We start from the raw sequence: 18,651 nt of genomic DNA, 5'->3' as shown, positions 1-18,651 counted from the left end.
AGGTAAAAAAAGTACGGCGCTGGCCTAGAATCCTACCACAATTATTCAATCAACGCACAATATTTGCCATACTGGGTAATACTAATTTACGGAATGATGAATGGTCGGAACGCTCACTAATTTAAGTGTTACCCCGTTAAAACAATTATTAAACCAACGCACAATATTTGAGTTAGGGTGGGGGTTAGAGTTTGGGTGAAGGTGGGTCAAGTGTTATTATATTTAATAATAATACTGTAAGCGTTCCGACCATTCATCATTCCGTAAATTAGTGTTACCCGCCATACTTTCCACAGCATGGTAAATCAATAGAAGAGACTATTTGCCCGGCTCGCCCGTTAACCGAACTTAAAAACTCGCACTACTGTAACCAGGTCTGCAAAATTACAATACAATTTATGACGCTAGTCTAGATATCTTCCACATCGAACATTTTGGGGGTTTGGGTGCGGGTTAGCATTTAGGTTTGGGTAAGCATTATTATAAAATATAAATTAATACTTGACCCACCCTTATCCAAACACTAACCGACAGCCTAACCCAAATAATTTGCGTTGCTTTAAGAATTGTTTCAAACCTCTGGTAGGATTCTAGACCAGCATTCAATTTATGGCGCTCTCACTATTGTACGTGAAAAGTTATGAAAAAAAAATATTAATACCGCATACCACAACGCATATTGTTTGGGTTAGGGTGCGGGTTAGCGTTTGGGTGAGGGTGGGTCAAGTAATATTATGTTTATTATTAATAATAACTTGACCCACCCTCGACCAAATGCTAACCCGCACCCTAACCCAAACAATATGTGTTGTGGTATGCGGCATTTAAAGAAATTTTTTTTTTTTATTAATTTTTACGTACAATAGTGAAAGAGCGCCCAATTTATTGCTATAGCTGTTTGCAGTTAGTGAAAATTTCAAAGTTTGGCAAACGCGTTGGTGAACTTGAGCTCTGGTCAAGAATCCTACTATCAAGAACATTATTTGGGTTAGAGTGCGGGTTTGGGTAGGTTAAGCAATATAATAATACTTGACCCACCTTCAGCTCTTTTCTAGAATCCTACCACATTTTCGTCCGGGATTTATTATGTTAACAATAGTTGGGTTAGGGTGAGAGTTAGCATTTGCTGGGTCAAGTATTAATATAAGTTATGTGTTAAGTAAATGCACTTAAAAAACAATTAGTTAATTATTTTTCTTTGCGTTCCAAGATAAAAAAACTGGATATAGCGCAGGCGTGATGTTTAAGCAGCTTTAAATTATGTGTTAAAATTAAAGTGACTTCTTCAATTTGCACAGCAGTAAATCGAGTTTTTCGGATTAGATTAACTTTTCATGGCTGCCTGCATTTCCTGATAATTTTACATAAAATACAAGTACAACTGCTGATGAAAATATTGTGCGATCAAACTTTGCAATCCCATGACACTTTTGCAAAACAAACAACAAACAAGTTAATTATGTAATGGGCAAGGTCGTAAAAGTTTTTATAAAAAAAAACAAGAAACACTGTAGCAGTTAGCCTACTTTGACGTCACTATACACGTGACCGTTGTCCACTGACGCGTGACCTAACGCCGAATCGTGCGCTTTGATCGTTTCGCAAGCTATTCTATGATATACGTCTTACTAATAGCGGCTTGAATCACCGCTCCGTTTATCGTGTGTTTATGAGATTTGTTAATATACTCGACGGGCAACATCTACTGAGTGAAGTGTCTTCGCCTAGAGTATAAGAAGTTAAGGACAGGTATTCTAGCGGCCTGCTCCTTCGGAGTCGGATTAAGAACTTGTAAGAGACTAGGCAGCCGTCGGCTTTCGTCTTCAGAGCCAGCAGCCTTCTTACCCCTAACTAAACATGCCGATTCGCCACAACACAACTCTTTTGTCTTTATACTAGCTACACCAGGGGTGTCAAAATAAAGTTTTATTTAACCTGCACTCAATAATTTGAGTCTCTCAAAAGACTGCACCAACCCCAACTCAACTAAGAAACTGTTTAAAATTATTAAAATTTTCAAATTTTGTATCTGCACTAACTAAGTTTATACTGTAGACATGCAATGCATACAGAGTAGACATTTTAAAAGCATTTATAAATGCAAAAAGTATGTTTTAGACCAGTGGTTCTCATTTTTTTCTAAAAATTTTGCGTGGTGAACCCTTTGCGATTATTTTGATATTTCACAGCCCTGTAAAAATCAAGGGTCAGTTGAGCCATGTTTCTTGTATTACAGGAGTGCAGTCACAATTCCCTCCAATATAACAACTTTCTTATGCGAACAGATAGTAGAGCATAATAGATGGTTCATGATGTCACAAGAGACATTATAAAACATGCAAACATAGACTAATGTTTAAAAACATTCGCTAAAGAGCAATATTTAAAAACTTGACTAATTCAATTCTTATTGCGGACCCTCTAAAACTGGTGCACGGACCCCAGTTTATCCGCGGATCCCAGATTTGGAAACCGTTGTTTTAGACTGATTTAAATAAATATATTTAGGTTTTATTTGTTGGCAGTTAATTGGAAATTACACATTGCAATATTTTTTTTTTAATATGCAATGCGATTTGGTATGTTCATAATTCATGAGATTTTCGGAAACCAAGATCTAAAACTGAAACAGTTTGATTTGCACAGAACAGGCAAAACAATTTCAGCATGGAATGGAAAGAAATTTAGGCTTTTAATAATGGTTTTCTTTATTAAGTTTAACTACCACATAATGTTAAAATTTAAATGGTAATGATTGCATTTTGTTAAAACAAAACTGGTTTATAGTTTGTATGGGAATAAAAAGTTGTTTATTGTTTTGGTGTATATTAGTAATAATCTAAGTAATAAGTACATTTACAATAAAACACAGTTTGGGCATATTTATTTCAAAAAAATGATGTAAACTCTGGCAAAATGTTATTTTGCATAAATCTCTTGTGACACCAATTATGAAATGTACACTGTACATGGTTTGTTATGAAGTATTGGATGTCTCTTTTTAGAATGATTTAATCTATTGCATGCCTGGACTTAAATACATCATTATATATATGGAATTTTCTTGCATAGAAGATGTTTTAAGATATCAAGTAAAAACCAAATGTTTTTTTTGTGAACAAATTCATCTTAGCACTTCTTTACTAAAATGATTGGTAGTCTTATCTATTCTTTAATGAATGTTTTTTACTAAGAAAATTCAAATATAAAACATTAAAAACACTTTAGTAGTTTAAATTATTTATGGAAGTTAAATTATTTTATGGAAGAGGCATTTTTGTCATTGCTGGTTAACATCTTGTTAAATATGTTTGTGGATCTTAGAACTGCTTAAATGTCAGAGTTTACAAACAAGCTATTTGTGTTAATTACCTACGTACAGATATTACAAAATTGCATATTTGTTTTCCATTAAATTTGTTTTTGATATGATGTAGATTTTTTTCGGTTCTCATCCTCTTTTAATTATTTCAAAATAGGATAGAGATGTAGTTCTCATAAGTCATAACTCAACACACCCCAACTCAAAACTGCACATTTTAAGAATCACCTGATCCTTTTTACTCAAAGATTCTGTAAAATCTACACTTCTGGGAAACAATAATTTATTTTAATGTGATATTATTGGACGTCAAAGTTTCATGAATTCCAAGAGTGCGATATTTTAAATCTGTAGTTGTTTGTAGTACTAACTGTAATGTTTCAAAATAAATGTGGAATATCATGTAAATAATTTGTTTGACATATATTTGTATAATGTTACTTGTCTTATATAAGTTATCAGATAATATAATGTTAGCAGCACCCCATCAATATACTTCTATTACAATGTCTAAAAATCTTTCATGTTTTTTCGAATTTTAATGCTGTAAGCCAGTGTTGGCAAAAGCTATACCAAATATGTTATTCCATGAGTTTATCATTTTGATTGATTATTAGCTGGATTGACCAATGTTTTGAAGCTTTGGTTTTTAGACAAATGTTGATTGATTTAAATGGTGCATTGAGGGCAAAAACAAAATTGTGTTTTGTTAGACAATATATCTATTAAAAATGTTGTTTTTTTATTAGTTTTTTTTTTCAAGTTCTGTTTGACCAAATAGGCTAAAAACAAATTTACTAAAAACAGTTGCATTAACTTGGACTTTTCAAATACCTTGGGATTAAATTAATTGTTTTTCATTAAAATTTGTCTCAAGTTTTATACATTGACCACTTTTTTTTCTGCATATTGTGATTGTCTTTATTTTCTTAGTTAAATTATTACTAATCAGATGAGTTTACCAATTTTAATGGTCTACCAGTTTACTTTTTTGTCAATGACATGACTTAAAATTGACTTGCTCTTATAACAACTTAACTTGGGCAACTGATGACTTGGACTGGGACTTGACTTGTTATTTTTTTTTAAATGCTTGACTTTGAATTGAGTTATTTTTTAAATGTCTTAATGGGACTTACGTAATTTCAGATTGACTGGTTTACAACACTACATTAATTAACTAACTTGTGTAAAAAATAGGTACATGTAGTTGTACACCAAACAAATTTCACCTGTTGAATTCAGAAAAACATGGAATTTTGTTTAGACTTATTAGTATTGAATAAACACGTTGTTTCGTAGCCCCCTTTTTCCTTGTTGTCTGTTGAACGTTTGTACAACTTCATTGAAAACGTCTTATTGGTAAAAAAATATTTATCTTATTGGCAAAAATGCTTTTAGGAAGCGTGTTTTTGTGTAATAGTGTCAGTGAAATTGTTAACAAATAAAAGTTGAAATGAATGATTATCTGTTTTCTTTTTCATATAAATTTTAACTGAAAATGTTTTGTGGCATTAATATTTTAATACCTGTTACAGGAAACTAGAATAAATATTTTTTTATTTTATTTTAAAATATATCTCTGTCAATAAATCATGGAAAAGAAGAGAGACTATGTCGCAGAAAAAGGTAAGCCAGTCACTGGGTTTCCTACTCGTGTTCGTGCTCGCTGCTTAACGCATGTTTGCAGTTGAATGTGTGGCGTAAACCTAAGTAGACCGTCGTGAATCCCTGGCCAGTAAGTCACCACTACTTTTCCACGGAGGAATGCCAACCGCGCCGCTTGTCCGTTGCGGCAGACGTCAGCATCGTTGCTTGTGCGCTCATGGCTGGCACTTTTTATTAACGTCGTCGATGTTCGTGCCTTCGCCATAGAAGCGAAGCCGTTGGGTGCAACGGTGCGTGAACAAGATTCAAAACCCTTTGTGTGGCGCCTTAACAAGCCCGTGCGCTTCTTTTGTGTCGCTACAGCGTGGGGCCTTTGTCGGCCTACTTCAGCCTCGAGCGTCGCGCGTCGCGCGACCATGTTTCGTTTTGCGATTGTGGCTTGTGCGGAAACAGCCAAAAACGCGAATCGTAGGCACAAGTTTAACGTCGCTAAAATCCCCGGGCGAAAGCGGTCGTACGAAAATTCAGCGCGCCCAGTTCGTAAAGTAGCCTTCCGTGTGTTTGCCAGCACAGTTAGCCAACAGTTTCCCCACAGGACTGACCGTGTGCCCGAAGAAAGTCGGGGAGCTGCGCGTGTAAAAGAAACAGAATCGCAAATCTTTCAAGCAGCCGCGGCAACGCGCGCACGCCTTCTTGCCCGAGTGAATGTGCTGAGAGCAAGATAAGGCGCCCTGCGCCGTTCTTTGGCGCTCATCGCCCATGCTAATCGTTCTGGCGTGTCGGCCGCTTGAAGCGCGCACAACTCGGTCGTAGGTGATTTGTCGGCGAAACTGGGTCCGAGTGAGAGAACCACGGACCTAGGAGGAAGCTAAAGTGTGTTGTTTCAGTCGGTATATGCCAGCATATGAAGGGTGTGGCTTGACGGAGAATAGGATAGGCGAAAGTCTTGTAGCGTGTCGTAGTTCAGTCTTCACACTCGCCGCGCCATTTCTGCGACTTGATTACTGCGCCCGCTCTTTTGCGCCGTCTTGGCTGGTATGTTTGCTTTTGTAATCGAGCTGGGTTATTCAGGCCTGTTTGTAAAAAGGATAGTGCGCCTCTTTCGTACTGTTACGAAAAGTCGGACAATGGCACTCACGACGCCCGACGAATTGTGCCTAAATAACTTTTGTCCGCTGCCTCGCCCAGTCACTTTTTCGTCTGTGTTTCGCGGCGGTTGGTCGAACAAGCGAGTAGCGATCGAACGGACAGTTTAGTTTTGCTTTATTTGATTTCGCCTTTGGAAACGACCAAATACTACTTTTACAAGTCTACGATGTAACGAATATCTACGAACTCTATGTTTCAGAACGCTGTAAAACATTTCTGAGTGAATTTTGCCAAACAGATGAATCGGGATCTGGAAAAGTCTTCAAATATGGACAAGTTTTGGTAAGTGTAATTTTTCGTCATAGTATTGTAATTCCGAGGGCGGATAATAATTGAGAACACTTTTCCGAAATATTGCACGTAGCATGAATTATGCTGACGCCTGAACGACCGACCGGCCTTTTGCTGCTCTGTCGTGCTTCATTTCTTTTGAGAACAACTTGCCTCAAGGCAATTTCTTGGTATTGCTGCGTCATATGGCTCTAGCCTGACAGTAAAATAACAACAATACTCCACTAGACTGACCGTTCATCTTCGCATCACCGATCTGGTCACATACGTAATCATTTTGTCATTGGTCTATTCATGCGACTCTCGTTTAATTATGTGTGTTCAGGAGTTCCCTTAAGATTCAGAGTAACCATTTAAATTAGGACACTTTCTTGAACGGTTTACCTATTTAGACGTTAATCATTAATATTTGCCATGCTTTATTAAGTACATACTGTACATTTGTTTTAAGAAGTCATTTTAAAATGTTTTTTTGATTTCTAAGCCGTTCTAGTTAATTTGTTTGACTTTGATGTTGGTTGAAGTATAATCAATTTTATTTATTTAGTCATTCATCTTTGAAACGGTGTTAATACAAACTGATGGTATTGATTTTTTTTTATTTAAAATAAAGTTTACATGGTTCAATTCCGTTTTTTCGTTTTTTTGTACAACGCTGGGTATCATTATTTGATATTTCGTGCAGCAAATCTAGTTTACTTTTTCGACTATCGAAGTGTCAAGCAAACGCCGCATGTCAATTTGGAGAGCTGTAGTGGAAACAGCTGCAGGAGCCTTGACTGTAGGTTTTGTGGGTCGGCGCAACTCCATTCACTCCAATTAAATTCTCTTTCGCCGAAAAGGGCTCGGCGTGAATCAGTGCGAAGTTTGGCGCCAAGTCTTTTAACTGGGTTTCTCAGCGGTGTCGCACATTTCCCCGACCACGTGTTAGGGTGCCTGTTACTGGCGGCTGTCGCGCCCAAAAAAATGGTGATGTCTCTCTACCTGAAATAAAGAAGGACAATGTAGCCCAGTTTAATCCTGCATTGTCCGTTTACCTCCGCGTCGCGAATTTTAAGTGCGGCACTTTTATTTAGTCTGCTCGACCAGCGCCTGAGTCCAGTGTCAGTTTACTCTCCCGTTGGTGAAAAAGCGCTTTAAAAGCGCCCGAAGGAGTACAATCTAGTGCGAGGAGGTTCACTCAGCCGTGACATAACTTAAGAGAGTGCCTCGATTGATTCGGATGTGGACCTCAAGCAGTTTTATTCATTCAAACCACGCATTTAGTTTGAAAGTTGGCGATCGCTTTTGTTCGAATGTTTTGTGTCACTACATACTTTGTTTGGTCAATGAACTTGACGGCGTTTTGACTCCGTCTTTTGTAACGTTTCCTGTGCTAGACGAAGCGGATAATTTCGTGCGGAAATTTGTTTCAAACAGTTAGTGTTGTTTATTTCATTTACGTTTCGCCAAAGGCCTGGGTGCTTTCGTTACCGTTTCAAGTATGAATAGAATTGCTCGCCTGGCTTATCGAAAAGGCGCGCTGTGATCGCGCGCTATCTCTCAATGCTCTCTTGTCCCAAGACGACCTAACGCTGGCGCTGCTTACTTAACCTCCTTCAATAAACGCGCGCCTGAGTTTTCTCTTTTAAGACGTTCGGCGAACCGAGAGTTAACCGTGTACAGATGCAAGTGACTAGCTTATTGGAGTGGCCAGTACGACAGGCTGCCAAGTTGTGCTGAAATGTTAAAACTGCGGCGATAGTCGGGTTCTACCCTAATATCCTACTTACAATCTAACTGGTTGCAATGTTAGTAACGTAACTGTATAGTTCCTGTATAAATAATTAATGCAGCTTTGAAAATTTATCTGCGCACTCAGCGTTACTTTGCTTCAACGAGATAGCTCTCGTCGTTGTTGTTTTTTTGTTTTGTTTAAAAGTTTTATGCAAAACTGTAACCGTTATCGTATCTTGCAGACCAAACTAGCGCACAGGGAAGAAGTGGCGCTGACTGTTGATCTCGATGACCTTCAAGAATACGACGCTGATTTGGCCGAAAATGTTGTGCAGAACACGCTGCGTTACCAGCGTCTGTTCGCCGAAGTTATTGAGGAATTGCTTCCTGGTTATAAGGAGCGCGAGGTGGGGACTAATAATCTGCGTTTCCTTTGCTGTCAAGTGTTAAATAACATGCGCATTTACCACCTTCCATTCCTGACCTGCCTGTATAAGTTTGTACATTGTTACTCTTATATGCATGCCTAGCAAAACCAACGATCTTGCACCATGAATAGTAGTAAACCATTCATGAACATTAGTTCATCACTTTTGGATTTCTTGGCTTTTAAATCAGCATATGTATACTAAAAGGTGACATACAAGGATGCATTGGATGTTTATATTGAGCATCGTCTGCTTATGGAGCAACGTAACCACCAGGATCCAGCAGAGCAAAGAGATTGGAGAAACAAGTATCCTTCAGAACTAATGAGGCGCTTTGAGGTAACCTAAATTGACATATCAAAATTCAGCTAAATTGACATATCAAAATTCAGCTAAATCGGCATATCAAAAAAATTATTTTGAGTATTATTCGGTTTAAAGTACTAATTTGTTACTTTTTGCGTTATATATATTTAGAATATTTTTGTTTTCAGCAATTCATTATTTGCATTGTTTATTTAAGATTTTTTATGCATACTTAGGTCAGCTTTAAAGCTTCAAACTCCCAGCAAGCCTATCCCATTAGAGAGGTAAAAGCAGCAAACATTGGCAAACTGACGGTGGTGCGAGGCATTGTAATACGAGCTACTGAAGTTAAACCAATGATGTCTGTTGCCACTTACACATGTGATCGCTGTGGTGGTGAAACTTATCAACCGGTAAGCAATACTACAACTTTCATGTCTGCAATATAATTTAACCAGTCAGTGAATTATTTGATTTTATATTTTAATGCAGCCTGCTTAAAAGAATGAAAGACAAACTAACTGCAATACTTGTAAACCTGAAAATAACCTTGTCTGGAATTTATACAAAAACTATACTTCACTCCCTATGCCCTACGGGCATCATCTGTGTATTATTTAAATAATAAAATATTAAGAAGATCGCATTCAATTAAAATTTGCAACTGTTGCTCTTTTAAAAATGACTTCTAGATAACATCACCAACTTTCATGCCACTGGAAATGTGTCCAAGTGAAGAATGTCAAACCAATCGAAGTGGCGGGCGTCTTTTCCTGCAGAATCGTGGATCAAAGTTTACAAAATTTCAAGAAATTAAAATCCAAGAGCATGTAAGTTTTTGGTAAATGACCCACATACTTTAATTCTGAGAACAAACCTGGGTGTGGAAACACAATTTACAATGTGACAGATGTTGATTTGCAATGTGAATCAAGGGAGTTTTGTATTTTAGAGCGACATGGTTCCTGTGGGCAACATTCCTCGCAGTTTAACAGTTTACTGTCGTGGCGAAACTACAAGGGCTGCCTTTCCTGGAGACCATGTTAGCATAACAGGAGTGTTCCTTCCAATGTTGCGAGTTGGTTTCCGTCAAATGCAACAGGGCCTCTTGACTGACTCCTACATGGAAGCACATGTATGTGTTTTTTTCTTTCTTGTACTTAAAAAATAGTATCAGTCTGATGTGTTTGTGCTTTAATTTTTTATTTCTTTCAATCAGAGAGTTGTACAGATGAACAAAACACAAGAAAATGAACAAGATCAAGGAGACATGACTGATGAAGAGATAGAGCAAATTACTCGTAAATCTGTTATTAACATTTTGCATTACAATCAATAGCAGACGAAAAACGACTAAATGTGTTTTAAAACATGTAACTTAAAGCAAACCTTAAATTACAAAAATCTGTCATTGTATAAATCTCAAAAATCAAATAAATATGGTTGAAATCCATTCAATAAGTTAAAAAAAGTATCTCTCAACCTTTTTATCAGTAAGCTTTGGCCGATATTAATACAAACGTATGATATAGTTTTTTCCTGAAAATTAGATAAACTGCCAAATAAAAGTTTAATAAATATAGGCAAATAACATCAAATGTTTTTTAGATTTTCTTTTCAATTATTTTTTCAATTATTTGGGTATCTGTTGGCAAAAACTTTGAAATCAGATATTAGTATGGGTCTCAAATTGGTAACGGTTAATCTCTATTTATCATTAAATATGTTAAAATGTTCTTTTGGTAGAGGAGGATTTTTATGACAAACTTGCAAATTCTATTGCACCTGAGATCTATGGACATGAGGACATTAAAAAAGCTTTGTTGCTGCTCTTGGTTGGTGGAGTAGATCGGAATTCAAATGGTAAGTATGTTGTTTTAGTGTTTGAATGCCACACATACATAAATCCGAATTTAAGACCGTTAAAACTAGAATATTTAAATTTTTGCGTATAATAAAAAAACAACACAGCAAAAAACAAATTCAGCTGTAACAATGCAATGCAAAGTACTGGTTATTTAGGAATGAAGATTCGTGGCAACATCAACATTTGTCTGATGGGCGACCCTGGTGTTGCCAAATCTCAACTTCTCTCCTACATTGACCGTCTGGCTCCAAGAAGTCAATATACAACAGGCAGGGGTTCATCTGGAGTTGGACTTACTGCAGCTGTTATGAAGGTTCATTAGTTCTTATGTATATTGTATACCATTGATGTGTGGTACATAGTGAAATTGTTTTTATTGTTATAAATATTTGACTAAGATACAAAACTAGACAGTTTCTTTATTTTGTTTCATTCTATTCCATTGAAAAATAAACTGTACTCAAGCTTGAATCGAAATGTGTCTATGTCTTTATGGTTTATTGCCATATAAATGTGTTACCAACATGAGACACAGAAATAGAGTACAAAAAGTTGACTGTCCTGCTAATTTAAAATGCCATGTAGATTTTCAAAACCTAAAATGCCGAACATTTTATACAACAGGATCAGGTAACTGGTGAAATGGTTCTGGAGGGTGGTGCACTTGTCCTTGCAGATCAAGGGGTTTGCTGCATTGATGAGTTCGACAAAATGATGGATGCAGACCGAACAGCTATCCATGAAGTCATGGAACAGCAAACAATCTCCATTGCCAAGGTAATCAGTCGGTTCATATACCAAATGTCATACTGGTCAAAATAAACAGTTCGCTTTATCGTAATTCTAGAATGATCTGGCTTATTAGCTTCAATTCAGCATCACACTATACTTTGTAGGGATGTGTCCAATTTGAATGCTTTTTGGCGTGTTTTGAAAATTAAACTATGCTTAACTTTCAATTTACCATGTTCTACTAATATGTATTGCACTTTTAGCGTTTAGAATTTGGCCTAAAAAGGGTCATTATGTCGATGCTAGTATGTTAATAAAACCATTGATCAACTGTTATTTACCTGCATTACCACATGCTATTTTGTGCATCCAAAAGTCGCTATGCTTGTTGCTACATGTGAAATTTCCCAGAACGCTTAGATTAGTTTTTTTAATGGAGTTTCAAATAAAATAACAAAAAAAAATGTAACCCTACTTAATGCTTCCACCCATTGTCTCACGAAAGACGTTCCAAAACATTGGCGAGTAATTCCTGCGCGTGCTTGTTTGCAGGCCGGTATTATGACGTCACTCAACGCGAGGGTGTCCATCCTGGCAGCTGCGAACCCCGCCTACGGCCGCTACAATCCCAAGAAGTCGATCGAGCACAACATCCAGCTGCCCGCCGCCCTGCTTTCACGATTCGACCTGCTCTGGTTGATCCAGGACAAGCCTGACCGAGAGAATGACCTCCGGTACACCCTCCGTTCCCGCACAAGCTTTATACTGAGTAGTTTTCTGGTGGCGCATCGCCTAGTGCCTTTTACCGACGCTGCGTCACCCAGTCTTCAAAAATTATATTTTTTCTAACTTTACCTAAAGTTTAACAAAGCCTTGGAATATAATGGCTGTAGGTTGTAGTAAGGTAGCATTTATTTTTTTTTAGAATGATTCAACAATATCTTCATTTATTTTCAACAGGATGTTGAAAATGAATAAAGCCTTCAAATAAACAAAAAATAACTTTCTCCAAACGCCTTAGATTGTAGATTCTAAGTCGATTCGGTGTGGCCATAATATATTACTTATGGTGACCGCAATAAAACATGACCATTTTGAACTAAATGACCATCGGCCCTGTTTTTACGAGACCGTTGTACTATGTTCGTGGAACATGCTGTTTTTATTCAAGGATTGTCAGTTATACATCGTTATAGGTCTAGATATTTCGAATTACAACCCTGAAATATATCCGCGCTTTGGAACAGCAAATATATTACACTCAAATTGATGCTCTAACCCGAGGGAACTTTCCTTATTGGAACGATAGTGTTCAGACACGCAATTACAAATTAAAATAATCCAAATATATTATATTAAACAACCAACAACACAATTTGAGTTTATAACCACCTATATGGCAATATTTTTGTTCTATCGCTTCTTCATTCATAGAACAAAGTAATAATTAGCTTTTGAATAAAATAAAGAAAGGGCTTTAATGTTTCAACGCCAATTCGGTAGCCAGATTGCCTTACACAGAAAATAAAAACGCTCCGTTTGTTTAGTTTGGCTCAGCACATCACCTACGTCCACATGAACTCTGTTCATCCTCCCCTGCAGTTCGAACCGATCGACATGCGACTGATGAGGTAAGTGAACGCGTTTCATTTTGAGGAACTAATGCTCTTTTTGTTTTATGCGAATTTCACCCGGCAACACTATTGGCAACACTAATGTGGTTGGTCGGTCTGTTTTGCTCTTGCTTAATTGAGTGTTATAAAGTGGACTCCGAAGCAGTAGGTCCATTTTAATTTTACATGCTTCTGTGGGAATTCTGTCGAATAATCTGTTAGCCTGTATGCGTGTCAATTTCGTACTGTGTTATACCGCCTTCATGTTCAGCCTTTTTACAGCACCTTAAAATTAGCCAGCTTTCTTATATCCCATGTTTGGAAACAGGAGAGCCGAGTTTTTAGCCTCACCTTATTACCAAGCTACCGCTTAACATTTCATTGTCCAGTCAACGACTAGAGTGATTCCTGTGGGATTAACAGCGTCCGGTTTTACAGGCGCTACATCGATCTGTGCAAGAAGAAGCAGCCAGCCGTTCCGCGTCAGCTCACAGATTACATCACAGCAGCGTACGTAGAACTCCGCAAGGAGGCGCGCGCAAGCAACGACGCTACTTTCACCTCGGCTCGAACCCTGCTCTCCATCCTACGCCTGGCCACCGCCCTGGTAATGTGTTTATTTTAAGCGATTTCGTTGGCCATTAACGAAGAGATTTACTTTCATTGATAGTAATTTAACGTTTTTAGAACTGTTGGGACAAAGACTTTTTGATGTCAGTGCAAACTATTTTAAGGTGGGGAATTGACAGCTTAGAAATACAATGCAACTAAGGCCGGATTAAAGATATTGTAGGCCTAAGGCTGTTTACTAGAGAAGGGCCTAATTTTGCAAACCATTAAAAAGCTGAACTGGAAACAAAAGTTTCATTTTTCACTGATTGGATAAATATACAATATTTTACCATATATTTTAATAGTGTCGACTATAACAAGTTTTAATGAGCACATTATTGATACTTTGAAGAATACACAAAAAGGAAAAACAAATTCATCAAAAACTGTACTGTACTGGTCTGTATCACTATTAGCCTTACAAAAATTTACCCTTAAATAAAATTGAGGGCCGAATTTTTCAAGGGCTAAGGCAGTGCTTCTCAACCTTTTTTCGCCGCGACCCAAATATTAAGCGTAAGCACGACGACTAATCTTTGGCGACCCAATTGTTTTTTCTTGTTAGCGCACGAAAAATAGGCATTAGCATAAAGAATTTCGAATTTTTAAAATTATTCTAAAACGTTATTTGTTTTGCTTCCTTAATTTTCCAAATTGAGAAATCTTTCTCAGAACCAATCTCAATTAGTATAAACATGTGAGCTACTGCAGTCGACCCAACCAAATCAAACAGCGACCCAATTTTGGGTCGCGATCCATGGGCTGAGAAGCACTGGGCTAAGGCTATGTAGCCTTAGTAGCCTAATGGTAAATCCGGCCCTGAATGCAACCATGGAGTAGCTAAAGAGTTGAAACCTGCCGATTTGTAATCAACAATTCTTTAATTCGACAAACTTCCCAGCATACCCTGTCGGTCCGGACTGGTGGAAATGCGTGCCAGAGAGTCGTATTGCACTTGTCCCGGCCTTCAGGTTCTGGTGAAAATTCGCCTCGGATCTAACGTGCTAGATAGCTTCATGCTGTTGGCGTTGTGTTGGGATGCTTTGGTCGTCTTAACTTTCACCAAAAGCAAACCTTTTTTCCGTTTATCGGTCGGCCTAGGCTTGTGCAGTGATTCTGTTCTCGTGATATTATTGCACTTCCCTAGACTGGTTGAAAACCGGACCATACAGCATTTGTCCAAAAGGTATCGAACGTTTTTGTCGCCCAATGAGGTTTGCATTTGCATTGATAAGTCCGTGATACTATGGAGTTTTTTTCGGGTGGAGTTTGTGTAAAAGGGAGTTAATTTTTTGCGCCACCTGTTGTTTGGCATGGCCAGTAAATTATTACAGAATTTTTACTCTTTGTCAAGAAAATAAAGCTTTGTTTACACCAACCAACACACGCTCGGTCGATCAATATTCGCTGCAAACCATAAAGTTTACCAAGCTGATGCATTGCACTTTTATTGATCTGGCCGATTGCTGTCACTTTCAACTGAACAATTGCATTAAGCAGAAGACGAAGCTGACCCCGTTATTTAAAAAAATCGAACCTCAAATGTTATGGGAAATTCCACAGAAATGCGTCACGAATCATTTTTGTATTTTAAAGTCGAAAAATTAAGCAGCTCTAAATTTTGCTTTACAGGCCCGCTTACGCTTGGCTGATGTAGTGGAAAAGGATGACGTGAACGAAGCGATGCGGATGATGGAAATGTCAAAAGACACCCTAAACCCTGCGGCTGAACACACCCACAGGTACGTTTTTGTAAAGCTCTTTTTAAGATAAGTAGAAGTGATTTACGCTAAAAAAATCGTTAGTTTCACTCGAGCTTTCGTGTCAAATTTGCACATTTACAAACAAATCAGCACTTGCAGTTGCTAACTAATCCTCATTCGAAAAGTTTTCCAGCATTATTTTGTTTATATTTGGGGAATGCCCACAGGTACTTTTTTGTAAAGCTCCACAGGTACATTTTTGTAAAGCTCTTTTTAAGATAAGTAGAAATGATTTACGCTATAAAAATCGTTAGTTTCACACGAGCTTTCGTGTAAAATTTGCAAATTTACAAACAAATCAGCACTTGCGGTTGCTAACTAATCCTCATTCGAAGAGTTTCCAGCATACTTTCGTTTATATTTGGGGAATGCCCACAGGTACTTTTTTGTAAAGCTTTAGGTTAAGTAAAGGTACGTTTCGCTAAAAAAATCATTGGTTTCATTCGACCTTTCGTGTCAAATTTGCACATTTACAAGCAAATTAGCACTTGCAGTTACCAATCCTCATTTGATAAATTTTCCAGCATACCTTAGTTTATCTTCGGGGAATGCCGAACGTTTTTTGTCTTGCCAAAGCTTCTGGAGTACTTTTAACATATGCATCATTGGTATTGGAATTCTGAAACGTATTACCGGACAGCAACCTAAACCGCTTTGCTCTTTTTTCAGGCAACAACGACCGACCGACGCGGTGTTCCAAGTGATCCGCGACATGGTGTCAGTCGACGGTGGCTCAGTGGCAAGCGTCCGTGTCACTGACGCCCGCCTGCGCTGCGTTGCCAAGGGCTACACTCCAGACCAGTTCGACGAGGCAATCGAAGAGTACGAGGCGCTTAACGTTTGGTTGCTAAACGCAGCCAAGACCCGCCTTACTTTTATTTAGTTCAAAATTTCGACCCCCCCCCCCCTGCTGTTGTCGCTCATTCGATAGAAAACGACCTTTATCCCTTTCCTTGGAATTTGGCTTCTAAAATGACCGTTTGGTGGCCGTTTGCGTTTGAAACCATTGTATAGAATCCCCAATTGTATATTTCGTTCGGTAGAAACTGTCCGCATTGTATCGTTTTAGTGTTTATCATGAATTGAAATGTGGAAATGCCAATAAATGTTTGTTTGTTTGTTAAATTGTTCAGGGTGTAAATGCTGTTTGCCAAGATAAATAAAATGATATCACCATGCAGTGTAGCGAAGTTTTTGATTGACTAGGGCCCTAATTTAATTGCCAGGCCTAAGTCACCTAAAACAGTGGTCGGCAACCTTTTTTACACTGCGGACCGGTTTAAAACTGAAATTTTGTCGGGACCGGCCTTAAAAACAACAAATGTTCAGTAAAGGAACAACTTTATTCAATGTCCTAATTAAAATGCTTGCGTTTTTTCTAAAATTTCCTGTCTGAACATCAACATTGTTTATAGACATTGTTTGCATGATTTGATTCTATTGCACTGTGGGGTGAGCACGCTTGAACATCAAAAAAATTTATATATGGCCCGTTTTCGATATATTGTACGTACGAGAAGTTATATTTTTATCAAAATATCATCTGGAAACCCTGCTACGGACCGGTAATGAACTCCTCGCGGACCGGCGATTGCCGAGCATTGACCTAAAATACCCAAAGCGTTATACATGTTGTTCCCTTAAAAAGTTTCGGAATCATTTTAAAGCAGTTCTTCCAACCTTTTTCAGTTCGCGCCTTTTAATGCAAGTTTTATTGTGCCACTCAAAATGAGATATTGCCAAATTGCTTAGCAATACTTTAAAATGCAACTAACTGGAAATAAGATTACCAGTTAAATAAAACCTGCCTCTACTACTGGCGTACGTACTGAAACAGTTAATGCGACAATTTCCCAAGAAAACTGTAACATTTAGAAATGCTTCGCGACCCACCTGAAATAGTTTCGCGACCTTCTGGTTGAGAAGTATTGGTTTAAAGGATTCGATTTCTAAAAAATACACTTTGCAGCTAACCCGTGCGTTCAGGCGCGTAGCGTGACCGTTTCAAATGGGGGTGTCCCAATTTTCAACTTAGGGAATTCCCCTATTTTCTGTATGACGTTAATGAATAATGACGTAATAAAACAGTGACGGGTATGACGTCACTAAGTAGTGATTGTACTGACGTCATAAAACATTTTAATCAGAAACAACTAACGTCCAGCAAAGTGAACACGTTCGTCGCAGACACTCCTGCCAGGCGAAAAACTAAGCCAAGATCCTAAAATATGTGTGATTGATTTTGGAAGAATCATAAACTATCAACAGCGCAGTTTCCTAAGTTCCATGTACGGGACTAGCGTTAAATTACAGGCAAGCCTATCGCCACCTGCAATACTAAACGAAGGTCGTTGTTCCCGGGTGTTATTATGCCATAATTAGCCAAACATCTGCGTCGAGCTGTGTACCAAGTTAGCAAAAATACAAGCTGCGGGGGGAAGTAAGTTTGTAGACAATAATTTTGCGTTAACTATCATAACTTAAAAATAGCTACTTTGAAACGCGCACGACAGTCATCATTATACCACCTTTTAAGAATCTGCTTCAGTTAAACAAAAATCCGTTGTTAACCAATATCAAATATTATAGGGCAGACAGCGAACAGCGAGAAAAAAAAAAACATTATGCGCCTAACTTATACGTTTCTTAGCGTGAAAAAAGAAAGACGGTTTGACTTAGCGTTGTTAATTGTCTAATTCACACTTGATGATCAGCCAACCTCAACAAATAACGAAAGAGGAAAACTATACTGCGTTTTACGTCGACCAAAAAAGACAAAAACAGAGTTTTGCGTTAGTTTTGGTTACGCATTAGCAGGGCCGGATTAACCAATAGGCTAATAAGGCTATAGCCTTAGGCCCTGAAAAAATTCGCCCCCTTTTTTTTTAAGGTTAAATTTTTGTAAGGCTGATAGTGATACAGATCCAGTACCGGTTCAATACAGGCTCCGCTGTTTTTGCATTGGAATTTTGACCCTGTTTGGGATTATTGGTGGGTAATGGGTGGAGTTTGAAAATAGGTAAGGGTTAAAATTATTAGGGGAGTTAGTGATGTACTTAGGGGTGAGGTTTGAGGTTAGGTAAAGTGTTGTCTAGGCTGACAAACATATAGCTTATTACTGTAGTTACGGTAAGACGGCCATTTATTATCAGTTTAGTGGGAAGCTATATAGTTCGCCGACGTTTTAATCTATGTTTCAAAATGCCACGGTCAAGCGCTCCTTTTCGAATTGAGGCTAATAAAA

At 38.0% G+C, this 18,651-nt stretch overlaps 1 protein-coding gene across 1 annotated transcript; it reads left to right on the top strand.

The window, feature by feature from the left end:
* Positions 1 to 4,859: 4,859 nt before the first annotated feature.
* Positions 4,860 to 16,585, top strand: LOC146157117 (DNA replication licensing factor mcm7-like). Its single transcript, XM_083388624.1, has 16 exons — positions 4,860 to 4,951; positions 6,279 to 6,361; positions 8,329 to 8,493; positions 8,722 to 8,853; positions 9,057 to 9,233; positions 9,513 to 9,650; positions 9,773 to 9,955; positions 10,040 to 10,121; positions 10,567 to 10,683; positions 10,843 to 11,000; positions 11,312 to 11,464; positions 11,972 to 12,153; positions 12,967 to 13,050; positions 13,471 to 13,639; positions 15,277 to 15,386; positions 16,077 to 16,585. Exons 1-16 carry the CDS (start codon positions 4,918 to 4,920, stop codon positions 16,288 to 16,290), a joined length of 2,181 nt encoding a protein of 726 aa, XP_083244750.1. The 5' UTR covers positions 4,860 to 4,917; the 3' UTR covers positions 16,291 to 16,585.
* Positions 16,586 to 18,651: the final 2,066 nt, after the last annotated feature.

This window comes from Ascidiella aspersa, chromosome 4 (assembly GCF_963924565.1).
Source record: "Ascidiella aspersa chromosome 4, kaAscAspe10.2, whole genome shotgun sequence".
NCBI classification, from domain to species: Eukaryota; Metazoa; Chordata; class Ascidiacea; order Phlebobranchia; family Ascidiidae; genus Ascidiella; species Ascidiella aspersa.
Note: the sequence above shows the minus strand (reverse complement) of the source record. Positions and strands in the feature narration are given on the sequence as shown.